At 39.9% G+C, this 23,112-nt stretch overlaps 1 protein-coding gene across 2 annotated transcripts in view; it reads right to left on the minus strand.

Annotated features, from left to right (window-relative positions):
• Positions 1-22,870, minus strand: part of meis1b (Meis homeobox 1 b) — a 116,887-nt gene extending 94,017 nt beyond the window's left edge. The window contains exons 1-6 of one of the 2 annotated variants that reach the window (XM_077612607.1): positions 21,975-22,870; positions 20,917-21,137; positions 20,080-20,221; positions 19,911-19,961; positions 19,677-19,727; positions 17,377-17,523 (exon numbers count right to left, since the gene is read on the minus strand). In XM_077612607.1, coding sequence (XP_077468733.1) covers positions 17,377-17,523; positions 19,677-19,727; positions 19,911-19,961; positions 20,080-20,221; positions 20,917-21,137; positions 21,975-21,986 — 624 coding nt within the window. In that variant the 5' untranslated portion in view covers positions 21,987-22,870. The remainder of the gene's footprint in view (positions 1-17,376; positions 17,524-19,676; positions 19,728-19,910; positions 19,962-20,079; positions 20,222-20,916; positions 21,138-21,974) is intronic. The other variant, XM_077612606.1, reaches the window with a different exon arrangement.
• Between the last annotated feature and the right edge of the window lie 242 nt (positions 22,871-23,112).

The raw sequence follows: 23,112 nt of genomic DNA on the forward strand, positions 1-23,112 counted from the left end.
AACAGGGTTTTTTTGTGTTAGTTGTTCGATAATGGTTAAAGCAACTTTCTTCTTTATTAAAAATTACAGTTTAGAATGAAATGATGAAGAAGGCCCTGTTATCCGCCTATCTACCATCGCTACGATATTGAAGCAAAAGGAACCATTAAAAGCGACGACTCCTTGCCATGGACTTTCTGTTCTGAATGATGAGATGGCGAGATTGTTACTTCTTTGGAGTTCTATATATGTAATGCTATGTTGTTTTGAATTCATAATTTGAAGTTGTTTAGAGCCTTTCGCCCAAGGTTAGCTGGGTTAGGCTCCAGCAACCCCCGCAACCCTTTTGAGGATGCGCGATATGGAAGATGAATGAATGAAAGTTGTTAAGAAGTGTTTTTATGTGCATTTGTTCATGTGCTGTCCGTTGCCTAACATTAGTTTCCCCGTTACACTCACGTACCTGCATGAATAAAAAATGTTTTTGCATGTTTGTTATTAATTTCTATACATTAATAAATCACTTTCTGATTGTTTTCTCTCATACTTGTTTGTTTCTCACATCTTTCTTCTAAAATTGGGACACTTTGATCATGTTTAGAGTTTAGTTGGTAGTTTTTTTAAGGACCGCGGAACGAATTTGAGAATCGAAAGTACGGTTATGCTTACGAAAAATCCAAGTTACGAAACAAGTTCTGGAACCAATTAATTTCGTAAGTAGAGGTGCCACTGTACTTTGAATTTGGACAGCAGGGCATCATGACAAAAGTATGGGGGAAGGGAGGGGGAAACGATATTAAATCATAATCTCTTAAATGTTAAGAAAAAAAATCTATGAATACCTGTGCCAAGCACAACCAAGGCAGAGAAAAATATGCTGTCCTCTTGTGAGTTTTTCCATGATCTAACTTCACAATTTCACTTCTTTATTAAAAAATGTATCAGAGTTGAACAGAGTTCAGATGTAAGGCGGTGATGAATGAGACCTATTTGAACCCGTTAAATTACCCAATGTATAGACTTTGCAAAATGGTTCCTGTCATGGCAACACCCTAAGCAGTGAAAAGTGGGGAGCGAAGAGAAACTGACTAACACCATGGATGGTGTTACCAAGGGTTCATCCGATTCGTTCTAGCATTCGATGCTGTGAACCCAAATGATTGGATGTCCGCAGCCAATGTGGTCAGAAATGTGTCCAAAGCCCTTTTTTTCACATAAAATGTATTATTTATTGATACTATTGCATTGTGTCTTGTTGAGTTTAGTTTGTATTTGTTTCCTTATTTGATTCTATTTATTTAAAAAAAATGCTGACAAAAAAGTATTAGAACTTTCTACAGGTTTGGAGTGGAAGGATCCACTAGAATGAATGATCCATTGGACATGTATTCATTTTTTAAATTGTTTTTTGTTCATTTACAAATTATATTTTCAAAAAAATAAAACACTATTACTTGTTTTCCCCTTAATTAAAATTTATTTATTACTTGATTGCATTTTATCATTGTCTCTCCAGTTACATTTTTTTTCTCATTTTTAAGTGACAGAAATTTCTTTGCATTAACACATTACTGCCACCCACAGGACCGGGTTAGAAAAGTGAGATCACTAGAAGTGGATAGATATTTTTCTATCTTTTTAAAAATGTCCTCATTTGCCATTTAATGGAAAAGGATTGGCTGAACTGCCCCCAAAATACAATACACATCTGTACAATTTATTCCAGAACTAACAAGCGTATTGAAATAAAACAAACCATAACACTTTATGTCACCACCATTCAGGCTTGTCGGGGATTTACACTCGACTTCAATTGCCGCCATGACTTTTTTCTGCATTCAACACAAGTAGCGCGCTCATATAAGGGCATGCAGGCACAAGCGAGAATGCATGACACCATCATATGGAATGAGGGCTGAGAAAAAGAGGAAAAGAAAAAGAAGAGGGAGCCAACAGCAAGCCAACATGTTGCAATAGTTCCCAGCTTTGTGAAGCATGCGATCCACGTCTGTCTCTATTTGGGACAAACCGCTTGCAGATGACAACAAGCACTACAGCGAGCACTCAGTGAAAGTGATGTCATCTGAAAACAAATACATCCAAATGTATGCAGCATCAAATATGGTAAATATAGCCGTGAGATTTAAAAAGTATGAATACAAAGACTTAACAGTAACTCATTCACTGGCATTGACAGGGACAAACGTCCAATCTATTTGAATGGAGTAAAATGATTTGAAATTCAAATGTCGGGTAAATTTCAAAATGGATAAGATAAAGGCTAACAATGGAAAAACCATTGAACCTCAAAAATAAACAAAGCATAACCTATCACATACAATCGCATTTACACCTGCCACCATTCAACATGCCTAAGACCCCCCCCCCCAAAAAAAGAGTTTTAGTTGTTCAAGTAGGGTTTTCTTGATATTTTTTACTCTCTTATGCAGTTCAACATATTTGTGTAAAAAGGGGAAAAAGTACACATTCACTAAAGCGTGCTGGGGAGTCACATTACTTACATAAGTCAAATTCTATAACCAAAGTTCTAATGTTTCCACTCTCTGCAGGGCTGTATGAATCATTTTATTGTCTTTAGAGCAAACCTTTAAAGGGGGGAAAAAGCTTAGTGCGGTCTAAATGTATTCCTTCGAGCCAGACCCAAAGTGAGGGAGTCCTCCACAAACAGAACCAGAACTATTTGTGACAAAACTGAAGAGAGGTTTTGATGCATATGCTGCCAATGTGTGACCGAACTCAGGGGAACCTCTCATTGACCGTGTTATTTTCAGACACACACGGAAAAGTATCATAACAAACGAAGGACTTCTCCAATGTGGCTGCCTCACACTGCAACTGAACCAGATGTTACCTCTTATTCAGCTTCTGAGAGGAACGACAAGACTTCAAACAGGATCTTTCATGACATCCCTCACACACAAACATACACAGTAGAGTACACACCACCTGTGAGAGCCAGATTTTAGACAATTATTTCTTGCTGTCGTGCTTGATGTGACAAAATGAGTGATGGACGACCTGCTAGAGGCTAAGAGGGAGGGTAGAAGGACACACACAAAAGGCCACACAAAAAAAAACACAACAAGTGGTTCCAATCTAGCTGTGTTCATGCCACACAACTAGAGACAGTTGGAGGAAAATAGGGGGAAAAGGACCTTATTCAAGACCAGGGTGGGCCAAAATGCATAAGGTGATGCAAATTCACCACAAATAACTTTTTTAAATCCATCCTCGTACTGTATTATCCATGCCTTAACCAGACAACTAAACCTTTGTTTCCAATTAAAAACATCTCCCACACTCATTTCCATATACAGCAATTCCATTATGTCCACCTTTCTTACCCCTTTTCCAGTCTTAATCGTAACTACTAACGTAACTCTTTCAGATCACTTTAGTTTTCCACCTTTAAAATATTTTTTTGCTGCATTTGGGCTTCCAATTGAGTTTGAGTTTGATTTATTTAATAAGGGACAGCACATATTAATGAACATATTTATATTCATGTTAATGAACATATACATGTAAATATGTAAGATTGTAGCTGAGAGCTAATTTGCATCTTTAGTCCCTTGTGTAGGTTGAACATAAACGATGACACATACTAGACATACACAAACATGCCACAGTTTTAGACAGCGTTGTGATCGCAATTTTATTCGTCTAACAGCCAGGCTTTAAGATGATTGGCGAAGAGGTTCAGAGACGGGAGTTCACGTGTGTTAACCTCCTAAGGCCCAAACTCTTGCAAGGCATTTTTCTTTTCTTTTTGATATTCAGGCTAATTGGGACCTGATGAGTGTAAAAACAAAAATATATATATTTTTACATGATGTAGTCTGATAAAAAATGATGTCCACATCATAAGTGGACGCAAGACCCCTGTAGTCCAAAATTTAAGATTGTAGTCTTGTGACACACAAAAATGTGATGTCCACATATGTGGACACCAGGTCCTAGGAGGTTAATTGGTATTGAGTTCCAGGTATTGCTGCACGGACAGAGAAGGTGCTTTGGCTGAATGCCCTCTTTTTGAAGGGAACTACACAGTCACCTCTAGAGCCAAGCCCTTGTTGATGTGTTGGAATTTTCTTTGTAGAAAATCTTGAAGTGAAGGAGTAGCTTTGTGTTGGAAGATTTTGTAAATTAAGGTGGCATCTGCATATTTAACAGTAATGTACCAGTTCAATTCACCTTTCTAACATATTTTCCAATTTGAACGTACCTATACATCTTCAATTCCATCAGGTCCCTCTCCATTGAACATATTTTATGCCAGCAAGTTCCATTTTGACTCTTGGCCATTCATCGATTTTCTTCATTGCGGGTGAATCAGATGGGACTAGAACTTGTTTTCCTTGTCTAGTGTTAAAAGAAGCAAACTGATGTTTCTGCCAAGAAAGTAGTCGGATTCACACAGTAAACATCTAACTGTAAGGCAGACGTGCTACTCGCAAACGTGAGATGTGGCTGTGTCTAAGTTCTTTGTGTTTTCATTTGAAAATAAAATTACAACACGGCGGATGGAGTGCGGGGAGGCGAAGTTGTGCATTAAATGTAATTGAACAAAAGAGCACGGTGCCTGCTGGGAGGTGGCCACCCAGGCCCCATGGGAAAGGGGGGCGGGGGAGAGAGCCGGTTGCGATGGTGGGCCGGCTGGCATCTCCGCAGGGACAGGGGCGGGAGGGGGGTTATTTATAATCACAGAGGCCGCCCTTAGACGCAAGCACTGATCTGACGTGCAATTAATGCTGAGCGTGCACACATACACTAAAATGCTAACACACACAGCATGTGCTCACACACGCATTGGCAAATACATTACAACAGACTATACTATTGGTTCTTCTATACAATAGAGTAGAATTGTGCGCACATATATAAAAAAATATGATTTAACAAACCTACACCGCAAAGTAACACAGTCCTTCACATATATAGACATTTATACACCCTGAAAAAATAAAAAGAATTTCAGCCATGCAATTGTTTTAAAAATATTCTATTTAAATTCAATACTAAAATTATTTTACTATAAAATCATAAAATAAAATATATGTATTCAAAATTTGCAATAACACCGATAAAGCTTCCAAGAAACTTCATCTGACTTTATCAAAAACCTTGGGGATTCATTATATTTATGAATATGAATCCATGTTATACTATATACCACTACAAAAGAATGACTTTAAAGGGATGGACTTCCAGTATTCACAACGACAAGCGAACGCCAAGCTAGCACTCATTATCCGGCACTCAAAGGACTTTTTTGCCCAGGAAGTTTCCATCTAATGTTTCAAAAACAAAGCTGCTATATTAAAGGCTAGCCATTTTACCTAGGGCAGGGCGCCGCTTTCTTACCTAGAGCGCTGCCATCTTATCTAGTTAAATGTGTTCTGACTGGCCAGACGTAGTAGTCTTGATTTTCATCTCATCTCATTTTCTAAACCGCTTTATCCAAAGTTGTGGAGGGGTGCTGGAGCCAATCCCAGCTGACTCTGGGCCACAGGCCGGGGATACCCTGAATCGGTGGCCAGCCGATTGCAGGGCACAAGGAGACGGACAACCATGCACACTCACCCGTGCCTAGGGGCAATTTAGAGTGTCCAATCAGCCTACCATGCATGTTTTTGGAAATGTGGGAGGAAACTGAAGTACCCAGAGGAACCCCACGCAGGTCCGGGGAGAACATTGCAATTCGTTGATTTTGAAATAAAACAAAATTCCACTTTGTTTTTTGTTTTGTCTTATTTCTTGTTCGAAATTGGCAACTATTGTAGTAATATGAACCATCGAAAGAATTGAGATATTTTGGCATTAGAAGCAATATGGCTGCCACAACATTTTAAACTTCTGGTAAGAACATTGTTTCTGTCATTAGAAAGCATCAGGTTCTCATTAAGATAGTTTTTTTTTCAAATTGAATCATTTGATATTTTTCATTTACAAAGACAGGCATAGAGTGGGGCAAATAAGTATTAAGCCAACTGCCAATTGTGCAAGTTATCCTACTTGAAAAGATTAGAGAGGCCTGTAATTGTCAACATGGGTAAACCTCAACCATGAGCGACAGAATGTGGGGGAAAAAAACTGAAAATCACATTGTTTGATTTTTAAAGAATTTATTTGTAAATCATGGTGGAAAATAAGTATTTGGTCAATACCAAAAGTTAATCTCAATACTTTGTTATGTACCCTTTGTTGGCAATAATGGAGGCCAAATGTTTTCTGTAACTCTTCACAAGATTTTCACACACTGTTGCTGGTATGTTGGCCCATTCCTCCATGCAGATCTCCTCTAGAACAGTGAGGTTTTGGGGCTGTCATTGGGCAACATGGACTTTCAACTCCCTCCACAGATTTTCTATGGGGTTGAGATCTGGAGACTGGCTAGGCAACTCCAGGACCTTGAAATGCTTCTTACAAAGCCACTCATTTGTTGCCCTGACTGTGTGTTTGGAATCATTGTCATGCTGGATCATCCAAATGCTCTCTAGTGAAAAGCAGACGGGCATGGATGTGTACTGGCTTCAGCAAGGGCACACGTCTGGCAGTCCAGGATTTGAGTCCCTGGCGGCGCATTGTGGTACTGATAGTAGCCTTTGTTACTGTGGTCCCAGCTCTCTGTAGGTCATTCACTAGGTCCCCCCATGTGATTCTGGGATTTTTGCTCACCGTTCTTGTTATCATTTTGACGCCACGGGGTGAGATCTTGCACGGAGCCCCAGATCGAGGGAGATTATCCGTGGTCTTGTATGTCTTCCATTTTCTAATAATTGCTCCCACAGTTGATTTCTTTACACCAAGCGTTTTACCGATTGCAGATTCAGTCTTCCCAGCCTGGTGCAGGTCTGTAATTTTGTCTCTGGTGTCCTTCAACAGTTCTTTGGTCTTGGCCATAGTGGAGTTTGGAGTGTGAGAGACTCAGGTTGTGGACAGGTGTCTTTTATACCGATAATGAGTTAAAACAGATGCTATTAATACAGGTAACGAGTGGAGATCTCGTTAGACCTCGTTAGAAGAAGTTAGACCTCTTTGACACCCAGAAATCTTGCTTGTTTGTAGGTGACCAAATACTTATTCTCCACCATGATTTGCAAATAAATTATTTAAAAATCAAACAATGTGATTTTCTGCTTTTTTTCCCACATTCTCTCATGGTTGAGGTTTACACATGTTGACAATTACAGGCCTCTCTAATCTTTTCAAGTAGGAGAACTTGCACAATTGGTGGTTGACTAAATACTTATTTGCCCCACTGTATTAACTTCCTTATGATATTGATCCTATTAATGTGTTTTTGATTCATGCAGTATCTCAGAAATACCACGTGTGATGATTTTTTTTCTTAAGATTTTCCTTTCAAAGTAACACATTTGTACTCCCTATTAAAACCATGAATATGGAGGTGAAAATTGTGAATCAGGGGGTGGCTTATTCCCAAGAAATTCAACAATTTTAAGGCAATTTTAAGGGTGCGGCTTATACACGCAGGTGGCTTATATGCGTGGAAATACAGTATGTGAAAAACATCACATTCATTACACAGAGGCTGTGGTTGGAATTAATGTTATTCGTTTGTTTTAACATTTGGTTCAGTATCAGGGGTCAAAGAAATGTGCGATTTGCATACTTAAATATTCTGTGAAACCAAATTTCACATGGGGGTCTTCAATGCTAGGAGTTGTCTATTGCTTTAAGTTTAACCATAACCAGCTTTTTTCTTGTGTTTAGTCGAACAAAGATAAATATCAAAGTTATGATAAGCCCAAACGTAGAATAAGCAGAAAAACGCAATGAGCACAACAATGTGACACACTTGACTTATTCTGCGTTCTTCTAATGAGCTCCCCTTCCTATTCGCTCTGCAAATTCTGCAAATCCCTGCATCCATCTCTCTCACTCTTCTGCTCCCTTTGCTGCATGTGCACAAGGTTTTATTCCAACGCTTAATTGTCAAGTAAATTCAATTTCCCTGCTTCTGTTCTGCCTGGCGTTTTGCTAAACTTCTTAAATCTGCCTCCCAGAGAAGCGCACCGACGCGAGCAGATGCTACGCCGCCTCCCCTATCCTTGACGATTTTTCCTACTTTTTTTATGATCATTTTTTTATTCCCTTAATTCACGCTGAAAAGATTCCTCTTGCTGGATTCAGCATTCCGATCCAGTGCATGCACATTTGTGTCTGTGTGCGTGGGAGGCGGGGAGTTTCCTCATGTAAGCAAGCACTCATGCAAGAAAAACCATCGCCTTGCCAATTGATTTGCAGTAATAATAATAATAATAAGAGTTAAGTTTCAGATGCTTAAATCTCCTTTTTGGAAACGTTCCACTTATTTACAGGCGGCTATGGTGCTGGAATCATATGTGCATATTTAAGAGGTGGAGGGATAAATACATAATCCCACCACCAACTCACGCACATACATATTAACTCTTCAACAGCAGCACAAGTGATTCAAAGATGACACACAAAACTACATCTACCAGAATGCTTTGCAGCTGTCGTTGAGCTATATATGGTGGCACCACCACGTAATTAACTAATCAATTCATAGGTGGGATCGGACAGCATTTCCCTGACATGAATGAAACATTGTTTTTATTGTTTAAATTTTTATTTCACAAACCTGATAAAGTTTTGACCTCCTACTGCATTTAGACATATTCTTGAATTTTGTTCCCGTTTAATGCTACGACTGGTGAAAGATGTCCAATCAGTTTTGGGATGGATTGGACGTCTATCACTGTTGATGGCAGCAAAGTTCAGATTCATAAGTCATGAAAGTTTAAAAATAGGCTCTGGTCGTGTGTGAAAAGGATTGGTGCATCTGCCAAATTACATGTCTCCCTGTGTATAATCTTTGCTTCCTTGTGAGGTTAGACTGTGGGAAAGAAAGACCCCGCCAAAAAAGGAAACTTGGGGTGCTCAGTCAATTTTTGAATTTGTCGCTGTTTATTTACATTTTGCGAAGCCCCAAAAAAACGATCCTTCCTCATAGCTGCACCACCTTCAACCCCCTTCATTTTCCCCTGCATGGAAAACGACTGGTTTGTGAATGACATGTTGTCATGCTGCCGTTTTCTGATTAGCTTACCCTAACTCATGTTTGCAACAACAGTCATTGCAGGAGGCCAACGGCAAAGAGGGGGCAAAAGCGGATTCCATTAGCTAAGTACACACGCAACATTATTGTCTGCACCAACTTCAAACATGGCTGAAGATCAGTCGTCATAACTTTAGAAGTACAAAATGGACTTTTCCATTTTTCCTCATCCGGGAAGAGGTCGACTATTAGGACCCCCTCTTTTGAATGTGCCTACTTGCTATTCCAGAAGGCTAAGACGCACACAAGTCACGTGGTCGTCTCTCTTTTGTGCCACTTGTTGAATCCTCCACGCCGAAAGGCAGGGGGAGGGCGAGGATAGCGGGGGTCAAACCACCCCTTTATGCCGCCACAAAAGCCACCATTACTGAAACCCCTGCCCCCGTGCACCGCCCGCCCCCTCCTACTGCGACTCAGAAGTTTACTTTGAGGGGAGCCGTTTGAGGCGTACAAAAAACAACTCCAAAGGGGACAAACTAATAGATTAGCGATAACAGGGCTTGCCCGATTAGGAAAATGGTGGATGGCGCACCCCCTCTCCCTTCTCCACTCAGGGAGGTTGGGGGTCACCCTTTTACCAGTGGCGTTACCTAAACCAACACTGCTGACCTGGAAAGACGCTTTGGATAACCACACAGCAGAATGTTGCCGAAAGATTGCCCGAAATTCAACTTTTCCGGACGCACCCCCTACAGATTCACCCCATGTGCACCAGATCACTCCTCACAGACCAATACAGTGGTACCTCGACATACGAGTACCCCGACATACGAGCAATTTGAGATACGAGTAAAATTTCGAGCAAATAATTATCTCGAGATACGAGACACATTTCGAGATACGAGAAAGCCAGGTGGCCAGGACATGAGAGGCTGTTTATGATTTTAGCTCACTGTCTTTTTTGCCGCATCTCTTTCGTGTATAACACATATCTACGAGCACTGGGCGGAGCGTTCCATTTTTTTCAGTGTTTTTTTTCCCGTCACTCAGCCCGAATGGCGGAACGATCGCTAATACGAGGAGTATATATTACTTCTCGTTGGCAAGTGGTCGTGTGTTATCCTATTGTGAGGACATTTGTGTGGATCATTTTCCGAATATTTTGAAGGGAATACAAAAGCAAACAGCCCATCGATAGTGAAAGTCAGGGTGGAGGCGGGGCAAATAGAGCCAACCCGGGAAAAGAAAGGTATCAAACTTTAATACAAAAATAGAATTAAGTTTAGTGTAAGGTTAGATTAAATTTATTTTTGAGTGTGTCTGCATCGTAATCCAAGTTCTTTTAAATGTGTTTGTTATGTTACGACAACGCTGCCGTGAAAAAAGTCACCCCTCTCTCTCTCTCTCTCTCTCTCTCTCTCTCTCTCTCTCTCTCTCTCTCATCCCTTCGAAATCTGTATAATTTTATAATTTTAGTACTATTAAACACATTTTAGTAATATTAAACCACTAGTTAGTTATGTGTTACTTTGTTAATAGATGGCGAATTAGAACAAATAAAACATTTTTCCAATCCAATATCCTGTTTTTGGTGTTTTTTCAGAGGGTTGGAACTAATTTTGTTTTGAGTTCATTTCAATGGGAAACGTTCGTTTGAGTTACGAGAATATTGACATACGAGCTCTGTCCCGGAGCGAATTAAGCTCGTATCTTGAGATACCACTGTACAAGTAACATGTATGGTATTGAAAATAAAATTAAACTGATTAAAATAATTACCCAAATTAATACAGTAGACTAGATACTAGAAAAACTTGAATTAAATCTTTGAAAATGTGAATAAAATATAAGTTGCTACAAATGCTAAAATATATATTTTTTAAAAATTAAATAAAATTACAATTATAAAAATACTATAACGAGTTATATACAGACACTCCTCAACTTACGAACGCAATTGGTTCCGAGCGATTGTTCATAAGTTGAATTTGTTTGTAAGTTGATTTAGTGCTATATTTTGTATTATAATTTATGTTTAAGGCCTATATAAGTATATTGAAGGTTTATATAAGTGCATTTGTATGTTTAAGGCTTGTATAAGTAACACGCATTGGTTTGTACTGAAAAAAAAACATTTAATAAAATGGAGAGAATATGTACAGTACTGTAGAGAGAGAGAGATAGATTTATGTATTAGAAACTGGCCAAAAGAAGCGACCTAATGACGATTGCACAGTTTTCTTCTTTTTTTCATCATAAATGATGCAGTAGCACTGTATGGCATCATTCAATTGATTTGCAAACTTTGTGCAACGTTCAATATTTGGGTCCTGCTGCTCGATCTTTCTGTTTATAAATGGTACTGAATGTGCAACGCTCACCACTCTCAGGCGCATCAAGCTTCGTTATTATTGCCACTCGATTCAAATGAAATGGCTTGCTTCTTCCTTGCAACTCCCTCAATAGAAGCCTTTAGCTTTTTACCAACCATATTCAATATTGGATGCATGAGATATTTAATGATACAAATGAAAAAGGTTCTTTGCACACTGGAGATACATTCACGCACTTCTTCTTCGTTGCAATGCGGAAGGTAGATGCTGGGTGAGCTGAGCTCTCACAGCGCCAGGCGTCGGTATTAGCGGCGGAAAGAAGTACTACTCCAAAAAAGACGCGAAATACAAAATTGGACCTGCGAACATTTTTGGACTTAAACGCAATTTGCAGACATGTTCGTATGTACCGTTGTTCGTAAGTTGAATGTTCGTAAGTAGGGGAGCGTCTGTATTCAATTTTATGTACCAATTATTTTCAGCATTATCTTTCATTTCAAATTGATCAACCCATTACAAATTACTAAAAGATTAGGTTTATACTAATAACCTAGCACGCTCCTAATACAGTCTGGGGTACCCCCGATGTTTATGTGGTGGCCCACAAACCAAACTAAAGAACCAAATGTGGTAACGTGTGAATGAATAAAATCATGCCTCCCATAGGTCCACAGATCAAGTAGAACCTTGTCAGCACCTGCGCAACAACATTTGGAAGTTCATGCAATGAACTAACAGGTAAACTGCGACATTTAATTATTTGACAAGGCTTTAAGATTTGTGGTTAACTGTACAAAAGAGAGGAATCAAATTAAAAACATACAAATAAATAGTGTTTTATTATGAATATAGCTTTCTATTAGGGCCAATAGATTTAGAGGGGAGAACTATAATGAGTGGTGTTGCTCCCAAAATATAATGTAGAACAGTTTCAGATTGAATCAAGCCCGGAGCTGCTCTGAAAAGGGGCTTTAGGTCGGACGGCCGCACTCATACTCCCCCAACCTGGACGACTCACATTCGCCTAGAACGCCTCATTTTTGGGTCAGGCAGGCACTGTGCTCTCCTGTCGCACACGGCGACCACTACGCTGCTCAGCCGTCTCTTACGTACACCTACAGCCCGCTAACCACATTCCAAAGACATGCATGGTAGGTAGATTGGACACTCTAATTTGCCCCTTGGTATGAGTGTGAGCGTGAATGGTTGTTTGTCTCCTTGTGCCCTGCGATTGGCTGGCCACCAATTCAAGGTGTCCCCCGCCTCTGGCCTGAAGTCAGCTGGGATAGGCTCCAGCACCCCCCGCGACCCTAGTGAGGAAAAAGCAGTTCAGAAAATGAAGTGAGATGAGATATGAATACACATTCTTTGCGGACTCAGACACTATAAAATCACGTTTCAATGTTCGCTTACATCTGCATTCGTTAGAATTTTTTACCAATTTGGGCATTTGTGAGATGAAAAAAAGCTTGCCAAAAATGAGGTCATTAAAATTAACAAAACGCAACATTTGACAGATTTAAAGAAATGTTTACATTTTTACTTAAAATTGCTGTGATTATGACCAATCAATTTAAATTAGAAAAGAAATGCCACTGGGAAACTACAAAAGTTAATACAAAACACACATGTGGAAGCATATTAAATTAGGATTGAATCCCTTTCCAAGACTGAATTTTAAGCGTTTTCAAGGCAACAAGTAGCAACACGAGCACCTTGAGACCGTGTAGGGAATTTCTCTAGGAGTGAAAGCAAAATCACCAGGGAAAGGGTTAACTCAGTCCAACCAGTGCTAACTACTCGCTACACTCAACACAGCACCCGAGGGGGTTTATCAGTCCAGTCTCAATGCACACAAATAACCAGATACCCTCCACCCCAAACACACACGTTTGTGGCAAACTGGCTCGGTGGCATTCAGCAGCCATTCTGACTTTTTCACCTCCACACACCGGCCTGCTCAGGCAGGCAAAGAACAACACAACTTAAATATTCTGAGTATTAACTGCATGACACATGCACTTCGGACGCATAATTCCCCAACACATGTCAAGCCTCGTAAAAAAAGAAAAAAGTTGAATACATTCAGTCTTTTTTTTTTTGCTCTCCCTGACATTTTCTTTTCTCTGCTACACTCGCCTCGCGCCGGAATAAATTGCTTTATGAATAAATGTGTCTTCTTGTTAACATTGCTGCTTTTGTGCAAATTTGTGGACCGCTCTTGGTCTTCAACTTTATGCCCAGGGGCATATATTAAAAATACATATGAGGAGGGGGGTGAGATAATGCGCGCGCACACACTAGGCCAATTCGTTAGGGATGTCACCAGTGCAGATAAGATGTCGCGCAAAAATAGAGTAAAAAATGAATGCACAGACACTTAGATATGAAATGTGTCCAGACACTTTTTTTGGATTATTTAGCCCTGGAGAAGCCTTTTAGAGTAGCAATAATAGTACTAATACTTCATTTTCAGCAAAAAGATACAAGTTAACATGTGCGACGTGTCATCGCTGTTTAAAATCAAATTGCCAAGTAAAAGGAGTATGATTGTTGATTTGCAAATGTATATGCTTCCAAACAGATTATTTAGACTATCTTTAAGAAAATGAAAGTTAACTGTTCATTCACTTTCTGTACTGCTTATCCTCACAGGGGTTGCGGGGTGTCCTGGAGCATATCCCAGCCAACTATACGCACCAGGCGGGGAATACCTTGGTTTGATGGTCACCCAATCGAAGGGCATAAGGAGAAAGACAATCATTCCCATTCACACTCATACCTTCGGGCAATTTAGAGTGTTCAACCAGCCTACCACGCATGTTTTTGGGATGATGGAGAAATCCCACGCGAGCCCGTGGAAAGTATGCGAAATCCATACAGGAGGTCCGAAACTGGGATTGCAGCCACAATCTTAGAACTGTAAAACTGGGATTGCAGCCACGATCTCAGAACGGTGAGGCCGACGCACTAACCACTCGGCCACCGGGCACCACTTTATTTTCTAAGTTTTTATTCAATGTACTTTATAAGAAAAAAATTAAATAAAATGTAAATATTTCCAGACTTCTTTATTCCTTTGACATATACAATGAAAAAGATATCTGCAAACATTTGCTTTGTTGTTTATATCTGAGCTGATTAATCAAATAATCACCAAAGTAACTAGTGCATAATCGACAATAAGAATAATTGTATTAACACAAGGGGCATACATTCTTAAGGGTTCATTTCAAATAAATAAGCAAGCACAATAGGAGGGTTAAAGCGCAGTAAAACCCCAAAAGCTATCTGGTTATAATACTAGTCATATTTACTCTAGTCAAGGTCAGATTCACCCATGTCAATATTTTTATATTCATGTTCTTCTCTTACCTATATGGGGATGCACGGTATGGAAGATGAACGAATGAATGTCCTTCTCTTATTTTCGTTTTTATCATTTTTATAAAAGATTTGGCTTGGCAGAAAAAAAAATATTCTAAAGGTGGTCATATTGACCCATGAACATTTTTAATATACTAAACAAAGCAAACATGGTAGGAGTATCTACAACATCATTTTTTCATTACAACTTGAAACGTCAAGGAGTCTTCCACATTGGGTCAATTTGACCCAGTGCCTGTTTGATTATCCGAAAGTGTCAAAAAAATAACACGTGAATTTGTGAAATTAACATTGCCACTATAAATGTTAGATCAGATTTCAGTACCATTAATCGCTGCCAGACTTCCCATTCAAAATAGATTGGACTTTTATCACTGCCAATGGCAGCAAATGAGTTAAAGTGAGTCAATTTGACCCATGACACAACAACAGGGTTAACATAGCTCCAGCTGACCTGCATCATCTGTAGAAAAAAGGAGCACTTTCACAAAAAAAAAGAATCCTCGAGAGGCTACATGAAGCCCCCTCAAAGAGACACTTAGTGTGTTATTTCATTCTCCTTTTGGATTAAAAAGCGTTGTGTTATCTTTGCTGCCTGATCTTCATTTCCATAATCACACACACACACACAAGCCCCCTCCAGTCAATCCCCCACCCCTCTCCAACACACAACACACACACACACACGCTGCCCCACCCTCCCTGAAGCCTTTGCTGCCAGCTCCGCCATGCAGCCTATCCCAGCCACTTACCCATATGGAAGCTGCACAGATTTAAATTATTTATCTCTGTGACTTTTTCATGTCGCACGCGCCTTTAATTTCATTTACTTGCAACCACATTTAAGAATTCTACCACTCTCAAGCCCTATTACTTAGCTATGTTTTTTACTTACAAATAAGGATACCACAATTAATTGACAGCTATTAATTCATTCATTCATTTTCCATACGGCTTATTATCACAGGGATCGCGGGGGGTGCTGGAGCCTATCCCAGCCAACTGTGGAACTGTTGCAGGGGTAACCCTGAATTCGTACCGAGCCAACAGCAGGGCACAAGGAGATGGACAACCATTCACATGCACACCTAGGGGCAATTTAGAGTGTTCGATTAGCCTATGACACGTGCTTTTGAGATGTGGGAGGAAACAGGATTACGCAGAGAAAACCCAGGTAAACCCAGAGAGAACATGCAAACTTCACAAAGAAAGGTCGGAACCCCACAGGTATTGAATCCCCGATCTTAGAATTGCCAGGCCAACACCCTAACGATTCGGCCACCAGGCCACTATTTGACATCCTGTTACACAGGTAAAAAGTAGCTAATAAAATAGGCACACTGTTTATAGTTTCTGTACCTGTTGAATGTGTCTCTGTCTTTTTTCTTTCTCCGTCTGAGACTCAGACTAAGCCCACTTCACTTCTTGGATTCGTTAAAACTTGATTCCATCATTGACACACGTAGCACGACAATCTGGGATGCTTGTGTTTGAGTGGCATGAATAGTACTGACTGACATTAAAACATCTGACAACTGCTACGTCACCATGTTCTAGAAAATATTAGCTTTAATTTGCGCTTTTCCCCAGTCGGACATGTCTCAAAAATGATATTCTTTTTTTTTCACGTGATTAAACAAGATTATTTTTACTAAGATGCACATGAACGGGGTAATGTCTATCACATTAAGATCAGATTATAACACGAAAAATATGATTTATAAAATGATTAGTTGATTAATCAATTGTAAACGTAATCCATTATTGTTTCAATACTAAAATAATAATTTGTGGGAGCCCTAGTCTTAGATGTGCTGCGCAATTGGAAAAAAAGACAAGTGATAAAATTTGGGTATGCAAAGGTGTGGGGAAGGAGAGATGCAGCGATATTTCATGAACTAACAGAAAATTAAAATATTAGCAAGAAGTTACTCAAATGCAGAGTAATTGGCCTGTTGATGTTGTCGCTCATTAGGCTAGCCCCTTAAAGGCACATGTCCAACACTCAGATAATACAGTCTATATTGTAATTATGTCTTTAAAAAAAGGGTTTATCAATTTAATTCCTTTTATAATGCTTTCATACAAAAAAAAGTAGTCACTTCATTCGCCGCGTGACTGACTGCCACATTGATCCCATGAACTGAAGTAAAAGAGTTACAGTAAGTACTAAATAAGTGTATTTTTGCTACCTCTACTTGCTGCACAATGCAAATAAAGAGGCTGCGATGTGGTGGGAGAATGGGAGGGGGGTCTCTTGATAAGCAATGTGCACTCATGTCTGAGGAGAAACACTGAAAAGACGCCTAATGAAGTGTGCACTCAGGGAAGGAGGAGGAAGAAAGAGGGGAAAAACTGCAGGGGTGGAACGGGAGCACCAACGGGGAGAGCTCAGGCCTTGCAGCCTACGACCAACGCTCTCTACTAGGCTTGAACGAGCCAAGTGCTAGGCATGGAAGTTGGAGGGTAAAAGATGGCCACCGTAAATTGAAATGGACAGGAAAGCGGGTCAAGTCTTAACAAGCCAATGAAAGTATTTAGGCAAAAAATGTCTGATTCTGATGGTGGGGATTAATGGAGGGAAAGAGGAGCGTGTGTGGGGTGTACCTGGTCGAGGGCTACCGAGGAGCGCGTGATCTCTTCATTGTCTGACTTGGAGCCCCCCTCGCGGTCATCTATGACCAGGTCGATGGGCATTTTGCCTTTCAAGCAGCTGATGTAGCGGTGGCAGAAGTTGTCGCATAACTCATGCACCTGTGTAGGCCAAAAGAGAAGCGTCAAACATGTAGGTAAAAAAGGAGATGCACTTTTGCACATTACATCTGCCATATTAGAGAGAAAATTAAACTAAATAGATCAGAAAAATGATCAACATTGGTCAAAAAATTATTTACACATGCACTGTATTTCAAGAAGCAAAAAAAAATGAAAAAAAAATCAAAAGAAATGAAAAAACAAATTTAGCCCTCCTTAGTTTGGGAGAACATATGAAAGTTAAGCAAACATTTTAAGGTGATTCAAAGAAAAATATGGGTCAAAAGAGTAGGCAAATATGCATTCTGTAGTAGGTGTCCTAGAAATGCAATTTGTTTGACCTACTGTTTCAATTAAGTGTAAAACAAAACAAAAAAAAGGAACAAAAACTATATTTGAAAAATGCGAATACAATGGTAATGATGAAATGAATATAATTCAAAAACGCAACTAAATCAAATTCAACTAAGTGCTTTATAAATATCCTAAAAAATGTTCAAATCACAGGTCAACATACTAAGTACAAAAGCAGTGTTTCATGACTGATCCTAAACAAATTAACCAATTAATATTTTTCATTTTTAAAAAGGTAATAATAATAATATACACTAAGATATGTAGAAATAAGTACAGCACGTATTGTATCTCAAGAGCTAAAAATAAATTGTATAAAATATTGAGAACCAAATATAGCTGAAGGAAATGACTAGATTCATTTAGGTCAACCAGAAGAGTAGATTATGTTCAAGCACCATTTTTTTCCACACTATACAAATGATCACAGGACAAAATAGGCAGCACAACCCCACTGCAACTCATAAGCCAAAAATCAATCAAATGCCACTACCACAATATTAGAAACGGACCTCAAACCATCAAACAAGTAATTCCTCATCAAAATGTATCTTAAAGATCAAGGATAGTGGTTATGCAAATGAGATATCTGAATGTATAATGAGAGTAATAATAAGTAATAGCAATAATAATAATACCACATACTGGTCAGAATATTGTTTATGACAAGCTAAAAATAAAAACATCTTCAACCGGACAGCCCTTAAATGCCATAGATTATTTGGGCGGCAATAAATTACTAAAATGTACAGTACGCCAAATCTATGGTAGATTATATTCCGCAATCCAACTCTTTCACCCAACCCATAAAATAAATCATAAAAAATAGGTACTAATTGAGATACTGATCTTATCTGAACTTCATTTCATTACTTTCAACCCAATTTTTAGGAAACCCACTTCATACCTAACAAAATAAAACAAGCCACACAATAGACTCATTCAAGAATACACTTTCATACAACAAGAAGAGTAAAACATTTTCAAAGAAAGCAGTTTTCTAGATCATAAAAAATGTGACTAGTATGTCATCATTTTTTTTGCACATCTATAAGTTTTTTTATGTGCTCAAATAAATAAATTTACAAAGCATTGCACTTTCAGTGATTTCTCTCGCATTGACCAAAATATTAAAAATGCCTAAGATAGTTTTTCTTAAAAACTGACAATGAAATGTTTTCACTAGTCAAAATATTGTGCACATCCTTCACTATTTTTTAACATAGATTAACCTTGATCAAGTGCATAAAATTTGCACTAATGTTCCCTGTCAAAGATAGACTAAATATTAGGAACAGCTGTCCACATTGTATGTGCACGTTTCCTGGGGGTACATGTACCTAATGAGGTGGCCAAAGCAGTGCATGACGAATGTATCTCCACCACCCGCCCCCTATGTCCCCCTGAGGATGGAGATATCCCTGAAAATTGGCAGTGACACGAGGGCTCACACGGGCCACGACGCACTCAACACGCGTATTTAAAAAGCAACAAAAAAGGAGAGAGCAACCACCACAACGTGGCGCTCAGTTTTTGTGCACTGTTTGATGTTTTTCTCCCTTTTAAATGTTATTTCAATAATACATTCACAACACTGCATGCAGACACGGAGCATAATGGCTCATAACCGGTCCGGTAATATAGATTAACACGCACGATGATGGCAAAAAAAGGCATGTGATTGATTTAAACATTAATTAAAAGGGAAAAACAAAAAAAATCATGTAAATTAAGAATAATCAGAAATAAGAGTCTTAACAATACAATAAAATATCTATTTTTTGTAGTTGTTTGTTTACCTTTTCCAGCTCCAGTAGATGAAACCGTAACACCTGAATGGCTTGAATCATCTACAAAAAAACAAAAAAAACAATGTTGTTGCCTATATTCATTTTATTGAGCAAATCGACAGTGCTGACTTTATATAGATAATCATGACAAGTGACGTCATATGCACTCTACAGACACTTTCCATAAACACTTCAAATGATGCAGGCACATGCTTCACAACTAAATAACTTAAAATGACTTACCAGATTGTCCAATTCTGGATTTGATGAAAATAAAGGTTTTTCTGCACGAATCTAAAAAAAAATGACATGTGTGATGATTATATGAAATGCACGTCAGTCACCCACAAAAAAAGGATTTCAGAAGAAATCTCCCCATTTTCCCAGTTGAATTTTTTTGTTGCTCGCTGACCTGTTTGGCAAACACAGCGATGTCCTCGTTAAAGGACTCCGACGAGCACACGTCCCCTCCCGCCACGCCGGGCTCTCTGGGGGTGCACGTTGCTAATTCACATTTCTCGAAAATCAGTGCAAGCAGTGGGAACAGGGGGTGCCTGCATGACAACACACATACATTTAGATATAAGCACACAATAGTAAATGTCAGTCCCGGGGTCAGGACGACTGCAGGCTGGATTTAGGCAGCCACGTTCCAGTCTTTTTTTTTCTTTTTTTTTCCCAGTGACTCGCCCTTGGGGAGCTTCCCTGCATGGATGCATGCAAGCATGCAGTGAAGCTGAAGAGTGCAACACAATTATGCAAGTTGTGTACACATACAGTGTGTCTATTATAGACTGTACAGGAGGCAAGGCAAACAGGTTGAGTTGCTCTCTCAAGTATTAATTTTATAAAATCAGTTACTCCATTTAAAAAAATTAAATAAATATATACATATAAATATATATGTAAAAAAAATTAAAAAAGTTGCACAAATTTCTATTCTTTGACAGCAACAGTCTAACCATGACGCTTCTTTCATTATTAATTAGCTACAATTCATTAAATTACCAATTGATTATAATTATTTCCACTTTATTATTTATTTATTTATTCACTATACAACTGTGCATTACCCCTAATAATAAAATTTGATTAACTGTCAGGGTTCAGAGCAAACAGAGCTTCACTCGGACTCGGTGAACGCCGTTTGAGTCGAGCCCGGTAAGCCTTCGCTGTCCCCGTGTCAATCGAGCCATGCACCCCCGCTAAAATTCACGGAACGCCATTCCCATAACTCCGGAGTTCCTACCCGTATATGGCGTCCTTGTCCCTCTTGAGCGCGTCGTTGACCGACGAGCCCATGCTAGGGGGCATGGAGTTGGTGTGCGCCGTGTGCGGGTACTGGTGCGAGTGCAGCTGGGGCCCGTGGTTAAGGTGCACGGCCTGCATGGAGCGCGCACCGTGCGGGTCTCCGTACATGGTGGTCGGGATGCCCACCCCGTCCATCCCGTAGTGGGGCAAGTCTTCGTACTGCACCGAGACACACACACACACACACGCTGTTTACACAGACGGCACTCCTCACAAATACAAATATCATTTAATTGAGATTTATTCCAGGGAGAATCAATCAGTGGTGTAAATCTGATATAGTCCTACTTTTTCGGTATTTAAAAGCTGCGGATAAAAAGCATTTGGAAATTGAAATCGCTGGCACATAGTGACACCTGCCTTTTGTGCGTAATGAAATTTACATTATAGAAGTTTATTACAAAAGTTTAACGTTTTAACGCGGTATTAAACGCTAATGTAGGAACTTTAAATGAGCGATTTGTGAAATTATGAGTGAACTAAAAAGTGATCATCTTTTTTTTCTATATATATTTTTTTCAAAATGCTTAGGCTTTAAATTTTCACTCGTTGCGTTTATAGACACCACCATTGTTTGAATTATACGGTGTTGCTTCGCATAGAAATAATAGTGTTCCAATACTGATTGCGAAGTTATTTGGAAAACAAAAGTGGCAAAGCCTCCAGGCGACGAAATGCAACAAAAAAAACAAGTCAGTGCGCCAGGTTTTAGCGCACAATGTATAAATCAAATATTAATGTCGTCACTTCGCTAGACAATAGGGTTTTTTGTACGAGTCAAGAGACAAACGTTCGTGTTTGTCACCCAGAGAATCCACGCAGTGCTGTCACATCGGGGAAAAAATACGTCCAATAAATAAAATAAATGTATGTGAATTTATGTGTTGAAGGGGGGAATGCAAAAGCAGCTCGTCCGTGCGTAATGCGGGTGCAGCAAAAGTAACTTTTTTCTCCAAAAAGTTCACGCGTTTAGCTGCTTGTTTTGCATGTACGTACCCTTTGCGCCATAAGCCTCCTGGCTGTCCGAGGTTCGTGATTCAAGTCCTTAAATCCGCTCGGAAGCCAGCCTTGCACGGCAAATTAGCAATTCCAAACAAAAAAAATAAAAGGAAGGGTTTACATTTAAAAAAAGATAGAGAGAAAGAGAGGGAGAAATGACAAATAACAGCAAAGGAAAATCCTTCGAATTTGTTGTTTCGGGGCTCTTATCCCCTCGGGCCAGCCGCGATGCCGGCCAAGTTGACCCGGGAGAGGAGAGACGATCCTCGGCGTTCTCTCTCTCTCTTTCGCTCCGAGTCCCTCCACCCCAACAAAAATAAATTCAACGCCTTAAAAGACACCCTGTGGCTTTCATGGCTCGTTTTACGGTTCCCCGTGTGCCCGACGTTGCTCGCTCGTCTGCGGGGTTCCTCCTCTGACTTTGGTCCTTTGGAACGCACACCGGCTCGGTGCTCCCACTCACGGCCGGGAATGAAGCGTCTCTCCCTGGCTACGGTGGCTGCTGGCTGCCCGCTCTCCCGCGGCTTGATTTACTTATGCAAAGACGTGTGGAAGAGCTCAAGAGGAGAAGGAGGAGGAAGAAGAGGAGGAGGAGGAGGCGGAGGAGGAGAAGGAGGAGGAGGGTTCATCATTCCGGCTTGGGGTTTTTCTTAAAGGAGACGTGCCGGCATGTATGGAGGGAGATGAGCGAACGTGTGTGTGATCGAACCCGGAAGTACTGCTGGCCATAAACAGGTTGCGAAGGACCGCAACAAGTGATGTCGAAAACCAGGGGTACCGCTGAAGTGAAAGACCGGAGTCCTTTTAAAACTCTCGCAATTGTAATATCCCCCAAATGAGCTAATTTGCGCCCCAAAGCACTAAAACATCGTCGGATATGTAACTGAACTTTACACTGCATTTCTCAACGTTGCCAAATAATTTAAAGAATGACTGCTTTGTCGTAAACCCCTGCTGTGTAAAAGATGCATTCGTGACATTCTCGCCACCTAAACCGTCCTGTCCGGCCGTTTTCGGGGGTCCTTGTTCTCGCGGGACAAAGTTTTCTTTCGTGTTTAAGTGTCAGGGTGAAGACATTTTGTACGACAGAAATTGTACGAAGGTGACAGGAAGTGTTTTGATGTCCTCATTTGTT

Source organism: Stigmatopora argus, chromosome 11, assembly GCF_051989625.1.
Source record: "Stigmatopora argus isolate UIUO_Sarg chromosome 11, RoL_Sarg_1.0, whole genome shotgun sequence".
Lineage (NCBI taxonomy): Eukaryota > Metazoa > Chordata > Actinopteri > Syngnathiformes > Syngnathidae > Stigmatopora > Stigmatopora argus.